The following is a 19,029-nucleotide window of genomic DNA, read 5'->3' as shown; positions in this document are numbered from 1 at the left end:
TTTCAAGGGTGGAGTCTAAATGGTGTTTGTGCATTTCTGACACTTAAATCATCTGTACCATATTTTGCATCTTAGGAATTCCTTGCTTGAAGTAACTCCGTATAAAAACCCAGATTTAACAAACAGGGGAGTGATTATTCACTTTGCTAGATAATTTACTATAGTGTTACTTAAAATAGCTCCCTTAGTACACTTCAGTTATTTGATGCATAGGATTGATTTATGCATGGTTTTTTTAAGGATGCATCTGCTGCTGAATGTGCAGTGCCCTTATACTGACTTTTAAAAATCAATCTTTTGCCAAAACCCTAAAAAGCAAGTTGACATTCAAAGGCATCGAGTAAAATCTTCTTTGTGGTTTTTATTCTCCCCGCAGAGCTGGGTGGGAAGACATTTGCTCATTTTTGTGACAGATAAGGCTGAGCTTCTCCTGTCTCCAGTGGTGTGCTAGGTGCTAGATGCAGGAGGAATGAGACCTTATCTCTCGGGATATCCTGCTCCAGTGGGGAAGGCAGGCAAGGGTGCCCCCAAAGCGGCCTCCCTCCCAGCACTGACCGGCTTCCCCTTTGATCTCTCCCTCCCAGTGCTGAACGCCTTCAAGTATCCGTTGCTGATCGGCGTCGGTCTGTCCACTGTCATCGGGCTCCTGTCCTGTCTCATCGGGTACTGCAGCTCCCACTGGTGTTGTAAGAAGGAGGTTCAGGAGACACGGCGCGAGCGCCGCAGGCTCATGTCGATGGAGATGGACTAGGCTGGCCCGGGAGGGGAGTGACAGAGGGACGTTCTAGGAGCAATTGGGGCAAGAAGAGGACAGTGATATTTTAAAACAAAGTGTGTTACACTAAAAACCAGTCCTCTCTAATCTCAGGTGGGACCTGCCGCTCTCTTTTCTGCATGTCAAGTTCTGAGCGCGGACATGTTTACCAGCACAAGGCTCTTCTTCCCACGGCACTTTCTGATGTAACAATCGAGTGTGTGTTTTCCCAACTGCAGCTTTTTAATGGTTAACCTTCATCTAATTTTTTTTCTCCCACTGGTTTATAGATCCTCTGACTTGTGTGTTTATAGCTTTTGTTTCGCGGGGTTGTGGTGAGGAAGGGGTGATGGCATGCGGAGTTCTTTTATCTTCAGTGAGAATGTGCCTGCCCGCCTGAGAGCCAGCTTCCGCGTTGGAGGCATGTGTTCAGAGAGCTGCTGAGCGCCACCCTCTACCCGGCTGACAGACAACACAGACCTGTGCGGAAGGCTAATTTGTAGCTTTTACGTCCCTACCCCATCCCCTATTTTCAGGGGTTTAGACTACATTTGAAATCCAAACTTGGAGTATATAACTTCTTATTGAGCCCAAATGCTTTTTTTTTTTTCTTTTTTTGCTTCTCTGCCCCTTTTCCATTTCTTTTGTATTTGTTTTCTGTGAGAGCGCTGAAATGGCGGCCCTGGAATCTAGAATTTGGCTCTCCACTGAGCACCTTATCTTGCCACCTTAGCCTTAAGAATGAATATGAAGAAAAATACACAGCCACCTCTGTCCAGGGCAGTAAGAAGGGCTGCAAGGAAGGGGAGGTTGGGGACAAGGAAAGGAACAGATACTGCTCCGGTAGTTGTGAGGCCACTGTGCCTCAGGGGACTCCAGGAAGAGCAGAAGAGGGATCCTGCGAAGTTATTTTTATGCAGCTGGAGCCAGGAGGGTCAGAGTGGTGCCAGGTGCAAGTTAGGCTAAAGAAGCCACCACTGTTCCTCTCTCTTGCCTGTTGTGGGGGGCAAAGGCATTGGGCACCAAGAGTCTTGCAGGGGGACCCACAGATATGCCATGTCCTTCACACGCTGCTTGGGCTCCTTAACCTGAAGGCAAATTGCTACTTGCAAGACTGACTGACTTCAAGGAATCAGAAATTACCTAGAAGCACCATGTTTTTTCTATGACCTTTTCAGTCCTTCAGGTCTTTTTAAGGTCCACTGCAGGGGGTTAGTGAGAAAGGGTATACTTTGTGGTATGTTTTGCTTTCCTAATAGGGACATGAGGGAAACCCAGCAATTTGCTGTCATGTGAATGGCCTGTAGAGCAGAGTCAAGAGCGGTCTGCTTTGCCCAACTGCTCCCATCAGGAATAGGAGAGTAGATAGAAAGAGATCTTCCACATCCCAGGCTTCTACTGCTGCTTTAAAAGCTCTCTCCTCGGAACCTCCCGCTTCCTGAAGTGTCTCGCCCCCTGCACAGCACTGGCCTTTCGGAAGCATCCCAGTAGGGTTTTCTGAGGCTCGCTGGTGACTCATGCCCTAATTGCAATCCTCTGCTTTTATCTTGGCTTTGAAGGATCTAACACTGCTCTCTCTTCCAAAGGGGAAAAAAGATTCATTTGTTTTGAGCAATAAACTAATACAAAATAATGGCCATTCATGTGCAGCTCTTTGTCACCATGGGCCGGATGAGTTGTGCTCCTCCTGGCTCACCATTTCCCCCTGCTCCCCCACAGCCGGTTCTGCACTTATCACCGAGTCGCCCCTGGAGGCAGATTCCCATTGAGTTTTCCCCACCAAGGGGACCATGCACATGATAGAAACATTAGATTCTGCATTGACAGTAGCCTTTCCTTGGCCCGGGCCTGTGGTGGGAAGATGGGCAACAGATATACCCCACCAGGGCCTGAGTGACTAGAGGAAGAGGACGAGGCCTTGTTGGCACTAGATTTGGGTATTTTCTGCATGTCATATCCTAACTGCTATTTCAGAAGAGGCAGCTTGTAGGTGATTGTACAAGTGAGAATTAAAGAGAGAACAAATATGTAAACAGGTGCTGTATTAGTAACAGCCAGTGCCGTTTCAGCCCTTGCATCTATTAAAAGGAGATTCAGGATTTTATTGGCACAGGCCCTTCTTAGTAGGAAGAAAGGGTGCTTAGCTTTGGACCTGACCGGGTGTGTGTAAAACCATGGACTGAGTGACAGCAGACACTCGATGGTGGTAAATGTGTTGGGTGCTTACACACTGTACCTTTTCCTTTCATACTGATGCTGCAGTTCAGGGCTGGAGTTGTTAAGGCATTGACCTCCACCCACCTGCCCCGTGTCCATTGGGCTGCCCAAGCTGCATGTCACCTGGGGGCTGGGAGGAAGGGGCGAGAAATTCCAGGGCATTGTACCAAGGACCTAGTTCCTTCTAGGGATATAAATTTCCAGGAATGTGTATTTTTAATGTGGTGAGATGCACTCTTTTGTTGTACCAAATAGGGCTCCCCCCCCACCCCTGCGACAAGTGCTCTTCTAGAAGAGGTTCCTACCAGCAGCACTGGTGTGAATGAAAGAGGGACCCAGCCACGTCTCACACAGGTGGAATTGCACTTCTTAACAAAAAGGAACTTTATAAAAGTTTGGGTTTTTTTTCCTAATCATAAAAATAGCCCCAGAAAGAGCCTAAGCTATGTTCAGATAGAAGCCTCGAAATTCCTGTAAATTGTTTACTTTATGATGTTTACATACACGTTTCACTTTGAAAAAAAAATGCAAATCAACTTTTTAACAACTGTTCAGATTTTTCATGGGACAGTAGAACTCTGAGTCACCAACTGGGCTAAATTTTAATTTAAAAATGTATTTATTTGAGTGTCTTTCCCCCCCTCACCCTCACCATCTGAGGGGCTCCCTGAGATCTTGGTAGAGGAGGCCCCTCCTGCCCAGACCTTTGTCTGTTTCCCCAGTGGCCCTTGCTTCTTGCTTTGCAGACTGCCTGCAGCCATGATTTTGTCACTGACATCTGTGAGCCAAAGACTGAGCCTTTTTGGCAGGAATAATAAGCAATACTACACAACTTGCTACTTTCAGAAAACTTTTTTTTAGCTTCACCGATGACAACAGAGGAAGAAGGGAACTGGGATTTGGGTAAGTTCTCCTCCACTGTTTGACCAAATTCTCAGTGATAAATATGTGTGCAGATCCCTAGAAGAAAAAACGTTGACTTTCTTTTTAAGTGTGGCACATAAGGATCTGCAGAATTTTCCGTAGACAAAGAAAGGATCTTGTGTATTTTTGTCCATATCCAATGTTATATGAACTAATTGTATTGTTTTATACTGTGACCACAAATATTATGCAATGCACCATTTGTTTTTTATTTCATTAAAGGAAGTTTAATTTAAATTGAAGTTGTGTGAGGAGCTTGATATTGGCCTCTGTTATCCTTTCATATCTTCAGCATGAGGGATTGTGACTGGATTCCAGCAGCAACTTTAGCACCTTCTGATCTCTTTGAATCCTGTAAAAGCATTGCAGATTTTCACTGATGATAAGAGAAGAAATGGATTTGATGGGATCAATGTTGAAGTTCCCACCAGGTGGAAAGGTGAGGGGTAGGATCCTATTGTTTACCGAAGGCCTCCTGCTCTTTCAGGGAATTCCCATGACCTTACAGGACTCCTCTCAGGAAAGAGAGAAGTTAGATATTGTTCCTCTCTGCAGTTGAGGAAACACCAAAGTTCTGTGACCATATCGTGACTGGAACAGAGTGGTTTTTCTGACTCATGATGCAGTCTAGGGCCAAATCAGTCCAGAAGGTAGCAGCCCCTGTAATAGAAAAACAATCCTCTTCCCTAGGCCGCTGGCGTCAGCAGGCCTGGGCAGGAGTGAATACCGAGAACCCAACTCCCTGCGGGCCCCTGGAACAGCTGCTTGTCCTTGGTTGGCCTCCGCCATTCACTCTCCTCTTGGCCTCATTTGTGTTCTCTGTGTCTTTTGTGTCCTTTCCAGGGACCAACTTCATGTTGTGGAGTTATTCAAGGGCTGGGTACGTGTCCCAGTCACTAACATTACCCAATGACTGGCACTCTTCCAGGCATGTAGAAGGCACTTGCACTTTGTAAATGCACAGTTAATGCTCTGCTCTAGGAAATGAGCCATCATTGCATGCTTCTTAGCGAACCGGAAGGGTTCCACTCATGTCACAATGGTGACACAGTCAGAGCTGGTCATTAGCAATCCTCCACCTATTTCTGAACCCATTCCTGCCTAAAATTTAATTTAAGTTTTAAATTTAAATTAATAACATTAAATTAAATTAAAAACAAAACAGGAACTTACTTGCATACTTATTGTGTGCCCAAGCATTGTGCTAAGCACAACTGCTGCTGAGTTGTCTGTAGGCCTTGGCACATAGTATCTGCTTGCCTAGAAACTTATTTCTATCCAGCCTTCTTTCCTCCTAACTTGTACTTCTCTTTCAGGACCCAGGGGTCATCTTCTCCTTCTCTAGGCAAAATGAAGATCCCTTGACAGATGGTCTGATAGTCTGAAAATGATGGGAGGATAGGAACCATTCATTGCTGTGGCTTCAGTACCAAATTGTGAATTGGACTCTTACAATGTGCCGTGCACTAAGACAAGTACCTCATAGATGTGATTGCAATCTTAAGTGACCCAAAAGGATTTACAGCAGAAGCACTCTTGCCTGTTCTTCACAAAACTGGATCATTCAAAAAATACCACTCATTTCCTCTAACCCACAGACCAGTGTGCATGACACACTTTTAAAATAAAAGTTTTAGTATTATTTAGGTTTGGCAGGGCCAACAGATCAGGAGACAATTGCCATAGAAAAGATGGTTTATTATATTCATAGAGCCCAAGAGGAGGGACATACCACACCATGAGAGGCCGCGCAGGGAAACATCAGGGTCAAGGCGCAGGGGAAACATGGGCACGGGGCTTTATTGTGGTTTTTGCAGGAAGGAATAGGTGAGGCAGAGTAGGCAGGCTTAGGATTGGCTAGGTTGAATAATTTCAGCAAGCTCTAGGGCATAGGGGTTGTCCCTAGTTGTCTGGTACCTAATCCTGGGTGATTAGGGAAAGGGAGTAGTGGTCCTTAGTGCAAGAATTCAGTGGAGGAGGTTGTGCAGTGTAGGCTCTGGATTGGTTGGTTTGCATATGAAAGGCTTCTCTCAGGAGAGTCCTTAACTAGCTCTAGGAATTGGTTAGCCCTGGCAGGGGCAGTCTCTCCAGGATTAGCAAGACCCAGATGTTAAAGCATCAATAAACAGAAAATAAAAAGGGGTGATTAATGCATACACTAATTGCTTAGGGCTTGTAGACTACTGAGTCCTGTAGACACCTGGGTGGCTCAGCTCCACCCAGAGAGGCGATGCTCACCTGAGTCCACCGTGTTCTATGCATTCTCCAACCTACTTGTGCCCAACAGTACTGGTTACTATGATTATAATAAGTTTGTTGAATATTATGTAAACCAGTGAAACATGAATGCCAAAGGGGTGTTCAGAAGTGCTGTTGGTAAAACTGGATGTCCACATACAAAAGAATGAAGCTGGACCCTTACCTTACACCATCTACAGAAATTAACTCAAAATGAATTAAAGACCTAAACATAAGACTTAAAACTATAAACTCCTAGAAGAGAACATAGGAGGAAAGCTGTAATACTTTGGATTTGCCAATAATATCTTGGGTGTGACACCAAAAGCTCAAGCAACAAAATAAAAAAAAAAATAGACAAATGGGACTACACAAACTTAATTTCTGCATGTCAAAGGAGAAAAACTAACAGAGTGAAAAGACAACCTTCAAAATGGAAGAACATATTTAAAAATCATGTATCTGATAAGGGGCTAATATCCAGAATATATAAGTAACTTAGCTGTACAATAAAAAGTAACCTGATTTTAAAATGGGCAAAGCATAAAAAGGAATGAAATAATGGCATTTGCAGCAACCTGGATGGAATTGGAGACCATTATTCTGAGAGAAGGGACTCGAATGGAAAACCAAACATCGTACGTTCTCACTCATAAGTGGGAGCTAAGCTACGAGGACACAAAGGCATAAGAAGGATACAATGGACTTTGGGGACTCTGGGGAAAGGGTAGGAATGAGGTGAGGGATAAAAGACTGCACATTGGGTACAGTGTCCACTGCTAAGGTGATGGGTGCACCAAAATCTCAGAAATCACCACTAGAGAACTATTCATGTAACCAAACACCACCTGTTCCCCACAAACCTGTAAAAATTTAAAACAAAATGGGCAAAGGACTTGAATAAACAACTCTCCAAAGAAGATATACAAGTGGAAAGGTCAGCATCGCTAATCATAGGAGAAGCACTGATCAAAACCACAATGAGATATCAATTGGCATGCATTAGGGTAACCACTATGAAAAGAATAGGAAATAACAAGTGTTACTGAGAATGTGGAGAAATTAGAACTCTTGTGCTCTGTTGGTGGAGATGTAAGATGGTGCCGCTGCAAAGGAGAGCAGCATGGAGGTTCCTCAAAAAACGAAATAGAATTACCAAATGATCCAGCAGTTCCGCTTCTGGGTATATATCCAAAAGAATTCAAAGCAGTATCTCAAAGAGGTATCTGCATACCTATATTCATCACAACAGTATTCTCAGTAGCCAAGAGGTAGAGGTAACCGACCTTTTGTTGATGGCAACAGATGAATAGATAAAGAAACTGTGGTATGTACTTACAATGGAATATCATGCAGCCTTTAACAAGGAAATCCTGTCATACATTACAGTGTGGATGAACCTTGAGGACATAAGTGAAATAAGCCAGTCACAAGGACAAATATGTATGATTCCACTCATATAAAGTATCACAGAAGGTAGAAAAGTAAGGTTGCCAAGAGCTGGCGGGGAAGGGAAATTAGTGTATACTGGGTATAGAGTTGCAAGATGAAAAAGTTATGGAGATCTATTGCCCAACAATGTGAATATAGTTTCTAAACTGTACATTTAAAATGGTTAAGATGGTAAGTTTAATGTTATGCTTTTTACCACAATTTTAAAAAGTAAGAGGTATCAATAAAAACAGGAATTCTCTGGAAAAAACTCATAAAAGCAAATTGCTTTTTTTTAAAAAAAATGCTATCAATTTAGGTATGGGCAAAATAACTGTAAAAGATTGAGTGGGGTGGGGAGGATAACAGAAACATGGGAGGACTCTACACTCCATTGGCTTCACAAATGCTTAAGTTCTTACTCCATTTTAAAAAAATCAAACCTGAAATTTGTAAAGAAGATATTATAGGTTTGGTTTATGCAAGAAAGTGGCAAGAGACTCCAGGCAGCAGACCCATATTCAACAGGAAGGCTTGGGCCTGTGTCAAGAGATTGGTGAATGAATGTGCATATATATGTTGAGGTAGAAATAAAATGTCTAAGATCCATGGAAGTCTTTTTATGATTCCCATGTTTACCTGACATGTTCTCTTAATTGATCAACTAACAGCCCAAATTGTGTCAGATAAGAAAGTTTCTATTGTTATTGTTACCATTTTTATAAATGAAGAAATTGAGACATAAAGAAGTCAAGTGATTTGCTCAAGATTTGAACCCAAATCTTTCTGACTCCACAGTCTATGCATGTTCTAAATCATTACACCAGCCTCAGATGAGTAAGAACTAGCCCCTTCCTTTATGAAATTCATGGTCTTACAAGATAGGGAGGTGTATAAATGATTCATTTTATTACTATATAATAAGTAAACTTATAGAAATTCACTGACATAGCATAAACCTTTCTTTGGATTTCTATCCAAAATGTTAAGAAAGTTTTCACATAGGAGATGCAAACCCAAATTTTAAAATTTTTAAATGAATAGGCATTTACCAGGTAGTAATGGGACAAGATTCTAAGCAAAGGGGATAGCATTTGCAAAAGAAAGAAACAACGGTAAGGTACATTCAGAGAAATATAAGTGATTCTGTATTCCTGAAGGTTGAAAGTTAAAGGATAGGGTGGTGAGAGTGTTCCCCAGGGTCAGCTCACAGGGATCATGTCAAGAAGTTTGGACCTGATCCTCTAGAAATGTTTTGGAACCACTGAAAGAAAAATTTGGAAAGTTAATGGCTGTGTTTGTATTTTAGATCACTCTTGTCAGCCGAGTAGCAGGGAGAGACAAAGCTGGAAGACCAAAGGGGCTGCATTAGTCCAGATGAAAACTCAAGGCTCTCAATTGTGATGGCAACGGGTAGAATTAATTCATTAAAGATTTTAAGGAGAACTGATAGGATTTCATAACTGGATGTGAAGCATGGAGGCCAGCCATGGGTCTGGGTTGATACTGGTGCATTCAACCATGATGGACAATACCAGTGAAAACAGAAAACAATGATTTCAGCTTTAGACTCAAGTTTGAGTTTCCTGAGGAACCTTCAAGTGGAGATACTCAACACCAGCTAGATGGTCTGGAGCTTAAGGGAGAACTTGGGGTTGGAGATCTATTTGAGATTGTCAGTATAGAGATGGGGAATGAGATGCAGCAGGGTGAGAAAAGAAGGGCTGAAGACAGAACCTTGGAGAAGACTGTAATTTCAAGTGGCCTGGAGAAGAGAAACCAGTGAGAAGCAGACTGAGAAAGAACTTCCAAAGGGGTAAGGGAAAGTCCTGGAGAGAATGGTGTCAGAGGAGGAAGGAAAGAATTGCAAGCAAGTTTGTCAATGGCCAGCCACACCTGATGCCACAGAAAGACCAGGTCAAGTGAGCAGTGTTCACTGTTGTGACCCAGGAAGTCTATGTGGATCCGTGCCCAGATTTCAGTGGACCAAAGTGGCAGTGAGAATTAGGAAATCAAACAGAATGCAGAACACCAGGAAACTGTCAGAAGTTTGAAGATGGGAGGGAAAAGGAGGTGATTTGGAACTAGAGTAAAAATTGGCTATTTAGTAGGATAGGAGACACTTGAGCTTCTTTATGGACTGAGTAAGCAATGGATGGGTGTCTGGCCCCAAGGAGGTAAGAGGGATCTAGGGTCTAGGTAAAGGGAGCTTCCTGTCTCCTCTCCTCCTTTCTGCCTCTCTTTAAGGCCTATTCTGATCCCTCCCCTAAACTTTTTTTTAATCATAGCTTGTTGTCAACTGACCCTCCATAGGAAATTTAAGGAATTAATAGCCCTTCCCAAGGAAGTGTTCGCTTAGAAAACAGGAGATGGCCTAGGATCCCATCTGTTTCTCTTTCTCCTCTTTTGCCAGGAAGCTAAACTCACCCTATTTTGCACCCCATGCTTCTTTGCCTCCTCCATAGAAACCTAGTTCATGCTTTCCTCACAGGTAGGAAGAGTTGTCACCCACCTTGAAAACCTCTTCAGCATTGGTTAACTCATCAGCTCCTGGTGAAGCTGGGCCAGTGGGAAGGAAGAGCAAAAAGGCCGGGGAGTTGGGACCTGGACTTCATCCTCCATCACTGGGGCCAAGTCACAGCTGGGCCTATGCAAGGCCTCAGTTTCTTCGTTTGTTATATGAGGGAGTTGACTGAGATCACTGTGGTCCCTTCTTGTAGTGTGACTGCTTGGTGTTATACACATGCAGAGGTGAGGCTCAACTTCAGGGCCTCCCTCACCTGGGCAAGTCCAGGCCCTGTGGAACAGTAATCAATATGACCTGACTTCAAAGAGCTCAAGTGGGGAAAGGGGTGAAATAATGATCAGCCTCCTGCTGACCCCTTAGGGTTTTTTGACCCTCCTCCAGCCATTTGCTATCGTACACTCTGCCTCCTGTAAATCATGAGTAGCTAGCTAGAAGGTTTGTTAGAGCTCTGAACCAAAAGTGAGAAGGCAGCCTTAGAATCCCGCCGTTTTCTAGCCATGATATTGATATACTCTGAGTCTGTTTTCTCATTTGTAAAATGGGATTAGTAATACCTACCACATAGTGATATGAGGTATTCTATAAGACTGTATATGTAAAGTGCCTTGCACAGAGCCTGATATGTAAAAGGTCCCTATTTAAATATTTCTTGGGCCTGAGTGCTTATGATCAGAGGCCATAATACCTGCAATTTCTGTGGTTCTGTGGAACTAATATTGGAGCATATCAACCTGAAAAAAAGAACTTTTTATTAATCTTCCAGGAACTAGAACAGAATTTTTCCTTTAGTACATTCCTGGTTTCTTCATCCAGTACTCTCTCCCCCGATCTGAATCAGGAACTACATTTTTTCATTCCTTTCAAATGATACAATTGCAATGCAACAATTCCCAAGGTAAAAGAATAACTGTCTTGCTGGCTCTATTTTTTCTTTTCTTCTTCTTTTTTTTTTTTTTTTCTTGACAACAGAGAGCTTCTTTCTCCCCCCCAGAAAAGAGGCAACATCACCCTGTCAATGTTAAATTCTGGCAGAAATGAAGCCACTAAAATGGAAAGAGAAAAAATATTTTGGCAACAGCCAGGAATGAGAAATCGCATAGCATTTACCGGGTTATATATATTCTGTGGATACAGGATACTCTCTATTATTGGCAATGATTGTCTCTGTGGTCAATGCTTATTTCTAAAATAATTCTCTTTTCAGTGCACATGGCAGATGGATTGCATTGATGGCCTCAGTTTGTTTGTGTTAATCTCTCCCTTTGCTCTATCACTTTGCAGTTCCCCTCCATAAAGAGGCAGAGTATATATTAACCCATCTCTTGGCCTTTGGACTTTCTTGCTTTGGCCCATGGGATGGTAGTGGTCATGATGTAAGTAGAAGCTTTAAAAAATGCTGTTGTATTTCCACTAGTTCTTTTGGACCCCTGACATTACCATGAAAATGTGCCAGTCCAGCCTGCCAGAGAGATGTGAGAGACATGTGGAAGAGAACTGAGTCATCCAAGCCAAGGCCATCCTAGACCATCCAGCTCCTGTCAGCAGGACACAGCCCCATTAACAGAGCCACCCAGCTGACCCATAGGCTTGTCAACAGAAATAAATGTTTGCTGTTGCAAACCACCAAAGTTTTCTGATTGTTACACAGCAGTAACTACTCCATTCACCACATTTGCTTAAAGTGTTGGTGCCTGGGGGTGACCCCCAACTTCTGCAACTAAAATGGTGAATAAATTCCTGTAACTTGAGCCTCACTGATTTTATAGTTAGCAGCCTGGAGAGTTTGTTCGAAATCTCCATCCTAGGCAGACTGCCCTTTAATTGTTCCCTAAATACAATCTGCACATCCCTGCCTCTGCCTCTGTACATTGTATTTGTCCACACTGAAATGTCCTTCCTTCTCCTTCCTGTCCATTTGCATCATACCAGATGTCCAAGGACCAACTTTAAAACCAGGCTTTTCTGAATGACCTACTGTGACTGTTCCCTGCCTTTTCAGCCTATTAATTCAGGTTATTTCTTGCCTGAGCTATAGATCGGATACCAGACCCATGTTTGCCATATATGGCTGCTGTTTTTTTATCTCAGCTGTTTATTAAACTAGATCCCAAGTTCCTGGAGGGCAGGGCCCTCTTACACCTCTTTTATCCCCCAAGCCTTGCATAGTATCTTGAAAAGGGAAGTACAGGACCTTTCACTTAAGACTTTGATATTTGTAGTTTGACCATCACTGGGGGGCTAATTGTTAGGTATCATTGCTAATGAATAAAACCAGAGAATGGATGAGTGAATGGAGGGATGGATGGATGTATGGATGGATAGATGGATGGATGGATAGATAGATAGATAGATAGATAGATAGATAGATAGATAGATAAAGTTAGATGCTTCCAGACCTGAATTTGTAGAATGTACCCCATTCTACTATAATTCTCACTAGGAAAATAAATTTTACTTTAAAATGCCACCTTTCCCCTGAAGATTTTACTGACCTCCCATTCATTCTCTCCAGATTAGACATGCCCTCTTCCTTCCCTGATATCCCTATGTGACAGTCAAGTTCTTACCTGCTCACCTCCACCATGCCACATGGCACAAGCAGCAGCTCCTTCAGATCAAAGGCTGTAGCTTAATTATGTCCTTAATGGATGTCCAGCACATGGTAGGGTGCTTACTGCACAGGGAGTACTCAGTAACTATTTGATTATTTTATCTATCCCGCCTCTGTCTTTGTTTATTTATTTATTTATTTACTTATTTATCTATTTTGAGATGGAGTCTCGCCCTGTTGCCCAGGCTGGAGTGCAGTGGCGTGATCTTGGCTCACTGCAAGCTCTGCCTCCTGGGTTCATGCCATTCTCCTGCCTCAGTCCCTCCCGAGTAGCTGGGACTACAGGCCCCCGCCACCACACCCAGCTAATTTTTTGTATTTTTAGTAGAGACAGGGCTTCACCGTGTTAGCCAGGATGGTCTCGATCTCCTGACTTCGTGATCCGCCTGCTTCTGCCACCCAAAGTGCTGGGATTACAGGCATGAGCCACTGCGCCCGGCCTCTGTCTTTATTTTAAATGCCCTACTTCAGGCCCTTATGATTGCTCATAGAGACAACTACAAAAACCTTGTAACTGACCTTGCTTCTAGCCTTGTCTCCCTTCTTCACCTTTCAACCTATTAGCAATGCACACATACGGAATTCAACTTAAAAGGAAAAAAGGAAAATCCAACCAGGTTATACTACCACTAAAAATCTTAATAGTTTCCCTCTTCTTCGAGGTATTAATAAAAGCCAAGCTCTTAGGCTTGGCACACGAAGCCCACTAAGATCTGCCCATCCTACCTGTATAGATCCTTCTTTCACAACAGCCTCAAACTTTATTCCAACAAGATAGTACAGCCTGAGTGTTACTATTCGTGCCACACAGTTTCTTCCCAACTGTACCTTGGCCCCCTGCCTCTCTAGATGACTCATTGACTCACCTGGCCCAGCCCAATCCATCTTGACCTTCCCTCCTGCCTACCAATTTTCCCCACCCCCTATATGTGCCCCACTGATTGTTGACACATTGCATTGTGATTATCTGATTTAAGTGGAAGCTTCCTGAGAACTCTAGCACTAGCGTAGTATTAAATTAGCCTAGGTTCAGGGCCAACTGTTGCATTTAGACACTCCTCTGCCATCCTTGGTACCTGGGTTCACATCGGTGTAACTGCCCATTAGCGTAACTGCCCAACTTGTTTCTCCTTGCCTGCTGCCCAGATAGAACAGATTTATCAAGACAGGAGAATTGCAATAGAGAAAGAGTTTAATTTACACAGAACCAGCTAAATGGGAAACCAGAGTTTCATTACTCAAATCAGTCTCCCCGAAAATTCAGAGACTGGAGTTATTAAGGATAATTTGGCAGGCCAGGGAGTGGGGAGTGCTGATTGGTCAGATAGGAGATGAAATCACAGGGGATTGAAGGGGGTTCTTGCAGTCTTCCGTTCCTGAGTGGGATCAAAGAACTGGTGGAGCCAGATCACCAGCCTGGATGGTGTCAGCTGGTGCATCAGAATGCAGGGTCTGAAAAATACCTTGAGCACCAATTTAGGTTTTACAATAGTGATGTTATCCCTAGGAACAATTGGGGAGGTTGGAATTGTGTGGCCTCTGGCTGCATGACTCCTAAACCATAATTTCTAATCTTGTGGCTAATTTGTTAGTCTTACTGAGGAAGTCTGCTCCCCAGGCAAGAAGGGGGTTTGTTTCCAGAAAGGGCTGTTATCCTCTTTGTTTCAAAATTAAACTGTAAGCTAAATTCCTCCCAAAGTTAGTTTGGCCTACAACCAGGAATTAACAAGGGCAGCTTGGAAGTTAGAAGCAAGATGGAGATGGTTAGGTCAGATCCCTTTCACCGTCATAACTTTCTCACTGTTACAATTTTGCAAAATTTCTCACTGTTACAAATTTTGCAGCTTCATAGGGCAGATGAAGATTTACTAAAATGTCTCATGATGGTGATGATGGTAGCTAATATTCATTGAGCACTTACTATGTACCAGATATTCTAAGTGCTTTAAATAAATTAGCTTGAAACTATCATTCTCAGCAAACTGTCTCAAGAACAAAAAACTAAACACTGCATGTTCTCACTCATAGTGGGAATTGAACAGTGAGAACACTTGGACACAGAAAGGGGAACATCACACACCGGGGCCTGTCGTAGGGTGGGGGGACGGGGGAGGGAAAGCATTAGGAGATATACCTAATGTAAATGACGAGTTAATGGGTGCAGCACACCAACATGACACATGTATACATATGTAACAAACTTGCACGTTGTGCACATGTACCCTAGAACTTAAAGTATAATAACAATAATAAAAAAGTAAAATACAAAAAAAAGAAATAAAAAATAAAAATTAGCTCATTTGGCATTCACAGTAATCTTATAGGGTACCTACTATTAGTATCCTCATTTTAGCAATGAGGGTTAGGAAATGTTAATTAAGTTTTCTAAGACTGCACAGTTACTAAAACTAGAATCTGCATGCAAACCCAGGCCGCCTGACTCTAGAGCCTGTAACCTTCAGCACCACCTCATGTCGTCCCACGTTCATGTTTTTCAGCGGAATTCTCCCATTTCTCAGTCATTTCCTCTCCCAAGAGAGGAGGAGAAGGAAGGGCCAAGAAGACAACATTGCTGGTGGCTTTTTTATTTATTCAGTTTACCTAAATTCTCTCACCATTACCAAATGACACATACTGTGAGCCAGGTTGAGGCCCATCTTCTCTTGGTTTTATCGATATCTGTTTCCTTAACCACAAAGATAACTTTTTTACTCCCAAATTTGAGTGATTAGTAAAGAGCTACATAATGTAACCAGTTTTGCTTTTCACAAGACATCTCTGTTTCTCAGTGGGCTGAAAACCACACTTTTGCTTCCTCTTTACTTTGCAGTGAGAGCACAGCATTTGTCACTCACCCTCTGAATGTTAGTGACACTATTGGGACGGGAAAGGACTATGCTGGCCCAAATGGCAGGCATCTCATATGTGGCATCTTTCTTTCTCTTTCTGAGTAAGTTTCATAATCCTTTATGTTTCTCTTGTCACAGGAGGTAGTCAACTCAGGGTGCTGGGTGATGGAACAGGACAATTTGGTCTCTACAGGAACAACTATGCCATATATTTCTGATGTTAGCAATAATTTTTGACTTACTAATGACAGTTCTTGGCTTACCTAGACATCCTTGAGTTCCAGGGAGGCGCAATGCTTGGTTGAGTCCCATGCACATGATTCCACTGTTTTTTACATTTGTGTGTGTTGCCAGATCTGTCAGTTTTGCTTGGCCCTGGCTTTACTCATCTTCCTGGGCCGATCATCCCAAGAGATGGTAAAAAAGCTTTGTGTCCCAAACTGAGAGGAGACCTTAAGGTTTGCCTGATATTAAGGCTTGATGGGATAAATATGCCTTGCAGATATGACTGGATGGAAAGAAAGGTTATGAAAGTACTTAGTAGTTTTAGACTATGCTAAAAGAAGGTTCTAGATTTCACCTGTGAGTGGATGTGGAAATTGACTACTGAGAGACTGAGAAATGAACAGGAAGATTCACTTGGCTCTGCTGAGGGCCATGCAGAGGGGCTTGCCTGATCTAGGGGGCATTTATCTATGTTTGAATAGGATGGAAGAAGAGAAAATTTGGAGGTAGAAGGGAGAATCAGATGAGTTGAGCAGGTAATGGAATAGTTTCAAACCAGATAGCATGTACTTTTTATGCTAGAGTTTTCATTAACATCTGGTAAAGAGAATAGACCCCATCTCAGAATAATGTTTAAAATGCATAAAATAAAATGCATAGAATTATAGAGGAAATCAGTCATATTGAAATACAGGTATCAAAATATTTTAAATAAATTATAATGCAGTAATTTATTTGCTTCTTATTTATGCATTACATAACAAAATCTACAGGTAGGTCTTTTAACCACCAAACTTCAAAGTAATGATGAGTATAAATAACATTTCAATATATCTTAAGTAGTTGTAATGTGGTATGAAGATATCTGTGGTTGTCTACATACATAACTGAAGAAAATACTAAATTTCCATTAGAGGCAAAAATGAAAACAAAGATGTAAGATTATTTTTCACCCTAGTTTATGGACCCTTTAATCCTACATGTGGACCCAGTTAAGAACTCTTGCTTTATAGCTGGGCATGGTGGCACATACCTGTGGCCCTAGCTACTTGGGAGGCTGAGGTGGGAGAATCGCTTGAACCTGGGAGGTGGAGGTTGCAGTGAGCCGAGATTGAGCCACTGCACTCCAGCCTGGGTGACAGAGTGAGATTCCATCTAAAAAAACAAACAAACAAACAAAAACTCTTGCTTTAGAGAGACTGGATGGAGCTAGTGCAGGGACCCGAATGGCTGGGATGATTGGGGAACTAAACTGAGCTGTATTTGGTGTGACCAGGACTATGGCTGAAGAATTAAAAGAAAAGAATACAGCATTCAGCACAAAGAGGTTGCTTGATAAACATTGATTGAGTTGAATTGTGCTCATGTCTCTAGGTACATATGATAGTGTGAGGTAAGAGTCAGACCTAGGGCCTGCAGGAGAAGTTACTAGGACCACTTGCTGGGTGATGGATGCCTACCAGACTGGCTTGGCGGTTGTTGATGGATAGGTGCACTGGTGGGATCCTTTGGGGGCTGGTGTGTTTCTGTTGTTTGGTTAAGTTGTCTGAGTGTGATTCTCAAGTGTATGTGCTCTGTGTATTTGAATTACATGTTTGCTATGTATATAGGAGGAAACTGGGTTTACATTGTGCAATAATTCATAGAATTGCAAATTCTGTCTCTTTTTTTGGTATGCAGGCTAGAAGGCCTGGGGGAAGGAAAGTAGTAATCAAGGCTCAAAAAGGGGAATCTGGAAGCTTTTCCTTAACCCATTTAAACAATTACCTAAACTGGGTTATACATTTACTTCTTCTAAATTCTGACTCATCTGAAGCACTAATTTTGTGTAGAAGCACAGTTTTTATGTGAAGAATACATAAATCAGGAAGTTACTGGAAAAAGCTTTAGAAGTCTGCTGTTTGTCATGACAAATATAGAGGGGAAATGAAATAAATTATTTAAATGATGATCAATTGATCAATTACATTGGTTAGCAAATGTATACTTTGTCCCAATTTTTTTTCAATAAATATAAGGACTGAACAATCCTGATAGAAAATGGTGCCATATGAGATTAATGTCATGGGTAAATGAGTTCTCGGACTTAGCAGTTAGCTTTGTCTGCTTGATCTATTTCCCCCACCCAAACTAGCTGCCCTGCAAATAATAGCCATTAATATGGCAGGGTTTGGGGGAAGGGCTATTGTCTGTCTTACTGAGTTTGCATTCATGAAAAATAAAAAAGATTCCACTTAGTATGGATGGAAGCTATCTCAGCCTCCAAGCATATAGGGTTTTTGAATGTGAAAAGAGAAAGAAGCTGCTTGTTATGTTGGCTATTCCTGAGGTAGGTTTTGTATAAGGTAGCATTATTTGAAACTGCTGTTTTTTTGGTATAAAAAATGGTCAAGTATGGACCATTTTATACAGTTCAGCCTAATCGTTTTCATTCAAATAATACTGCAGTGGTAAATTTGACAATTCCAGTGATATTTTTAAAGAAAGTCAATACCATCAAGGAATTTTTAGTGTTTTGAAAGCATGATTCCAATGTTAGTATGTCAGTGCCAAGCTTTGCACTCATCAGCCAACAAGAATATGAGCTACTATTCAAAAGTAGCTAACCCACTGCCCATTAAAAGAGAGAGCAAGAGGGCAGTCCTCACAGGTGTTTTTCGGAGGGTGGATGATACGCACTTGAAAAAACCCAGAGAGAATATATTTATAGTAAGATGCTTAAGCTTATGGCCCTAGTTCATAGCCATTTGAGTTGATCTCTGCCAGTCATGCCTTCTACCTGAAAAATACCTTTGAAATCTCCACACTATTTCTTTCACTTTACTCAGAAAGTAGTATGTCTTAGACTGTTTGGCGTGTTGTAGCAAAAGTACCATAAACTGGGGGACTTATAAACAACAGAAATTTAGTTTTGGAGGCTGGGAAGTCTAAGACCAAGGCACTGGCAGTTTGGTGTCAGTGAGGGCCTGTTCCTCATAGCACCTTCTAACTGTGTCCTCACGTGGCAGAAGGGGCTAGCAAGCTTCCTGGACTCTTTTATAAGGGCACTAATCCCATTCATGAGAGCACAGCCCTCATGACCTAATCGCTTCCTAAATGCCCCATCTCCTAATACCATCACCTTGGGAATTAGGTTTCTGCATGTGAGTTTTAGGAAGACACAGACATTGAGACTATAACACAGCACCCTCCCTGTCATCCCTCTACTAGGACATTACTTCATTCATCCTCCTTGCTGGCTTCACCCATTCTC

The 19,029-nt window shown here is 42.4% G+C and overlaps 2 protein-coding genes across 8 annotated transcripts in view; both read left to right on the top strand.

The window, feature by feature from the left end:
* Positions 1–4,132, top strand: part of PTGFRN (prostaglandin F2 receptor inhibitor) — an 80,863-nt gene extending 76,731 nt beyond the window's left edge. The window contains exon 9 of the mRNA XM_054443252.2: positions 585–4,132. Coding sequence (XP_054299227.1) covers positions 585–751 — 167 coding nt within the window. The 3' untranslated portion in view covers positions 752–4,132. The remainder of the gene's footprint in view (positions 1–584) is intronic.
* Positions 4,133–4,190: 58 nt separating this feature from the next.
* CD101 (CD101 molecule) overlaps positions 4,191–19,029 on the top strand; it is a 46,017-nt gene continuing 31,178 nt past the window's right edge. The window contains exons 1-2 of one of the 7 annotated variants that reach the window (XM_063651532.1): positions 4,191–4,334; positions 15,533–15,652. In XM_063651532.1, coding sequence (XP_063507602.1) covers positions 15,565–15,652 — 88 coding nt within the window. In that variant the 5' untranslated portion in view covers positions 4,191–4,334; positions 15,533–15,564. The other 6 variants (XM_063651531.1, XM_063651523.1, XM_063651517.1 and 3 more) reach the window with 6 other exon arrangements.

Source organism: Pongo pygmaeus, chromosome 1, assembly GCF_028885625.2.
Source record: "Pongo pygmaeus isolate AG05252 chromosome 1, NHGRI_mPonPyg2-v2.0_pri, whole genome shotgun sequence".
In the NCBI taxonomy this organism is placed as follows: domain Eukaryota; kingdom Metazoa; phylum Chordata; class Mammalia; order Primates; family Hominidae; genus Pongo; species Pongo pygmaeus.
Note: the sequence above shows the minus strand (reverse complement) of the source record. Positions and strands in the feature narration are given on the sequence as shown.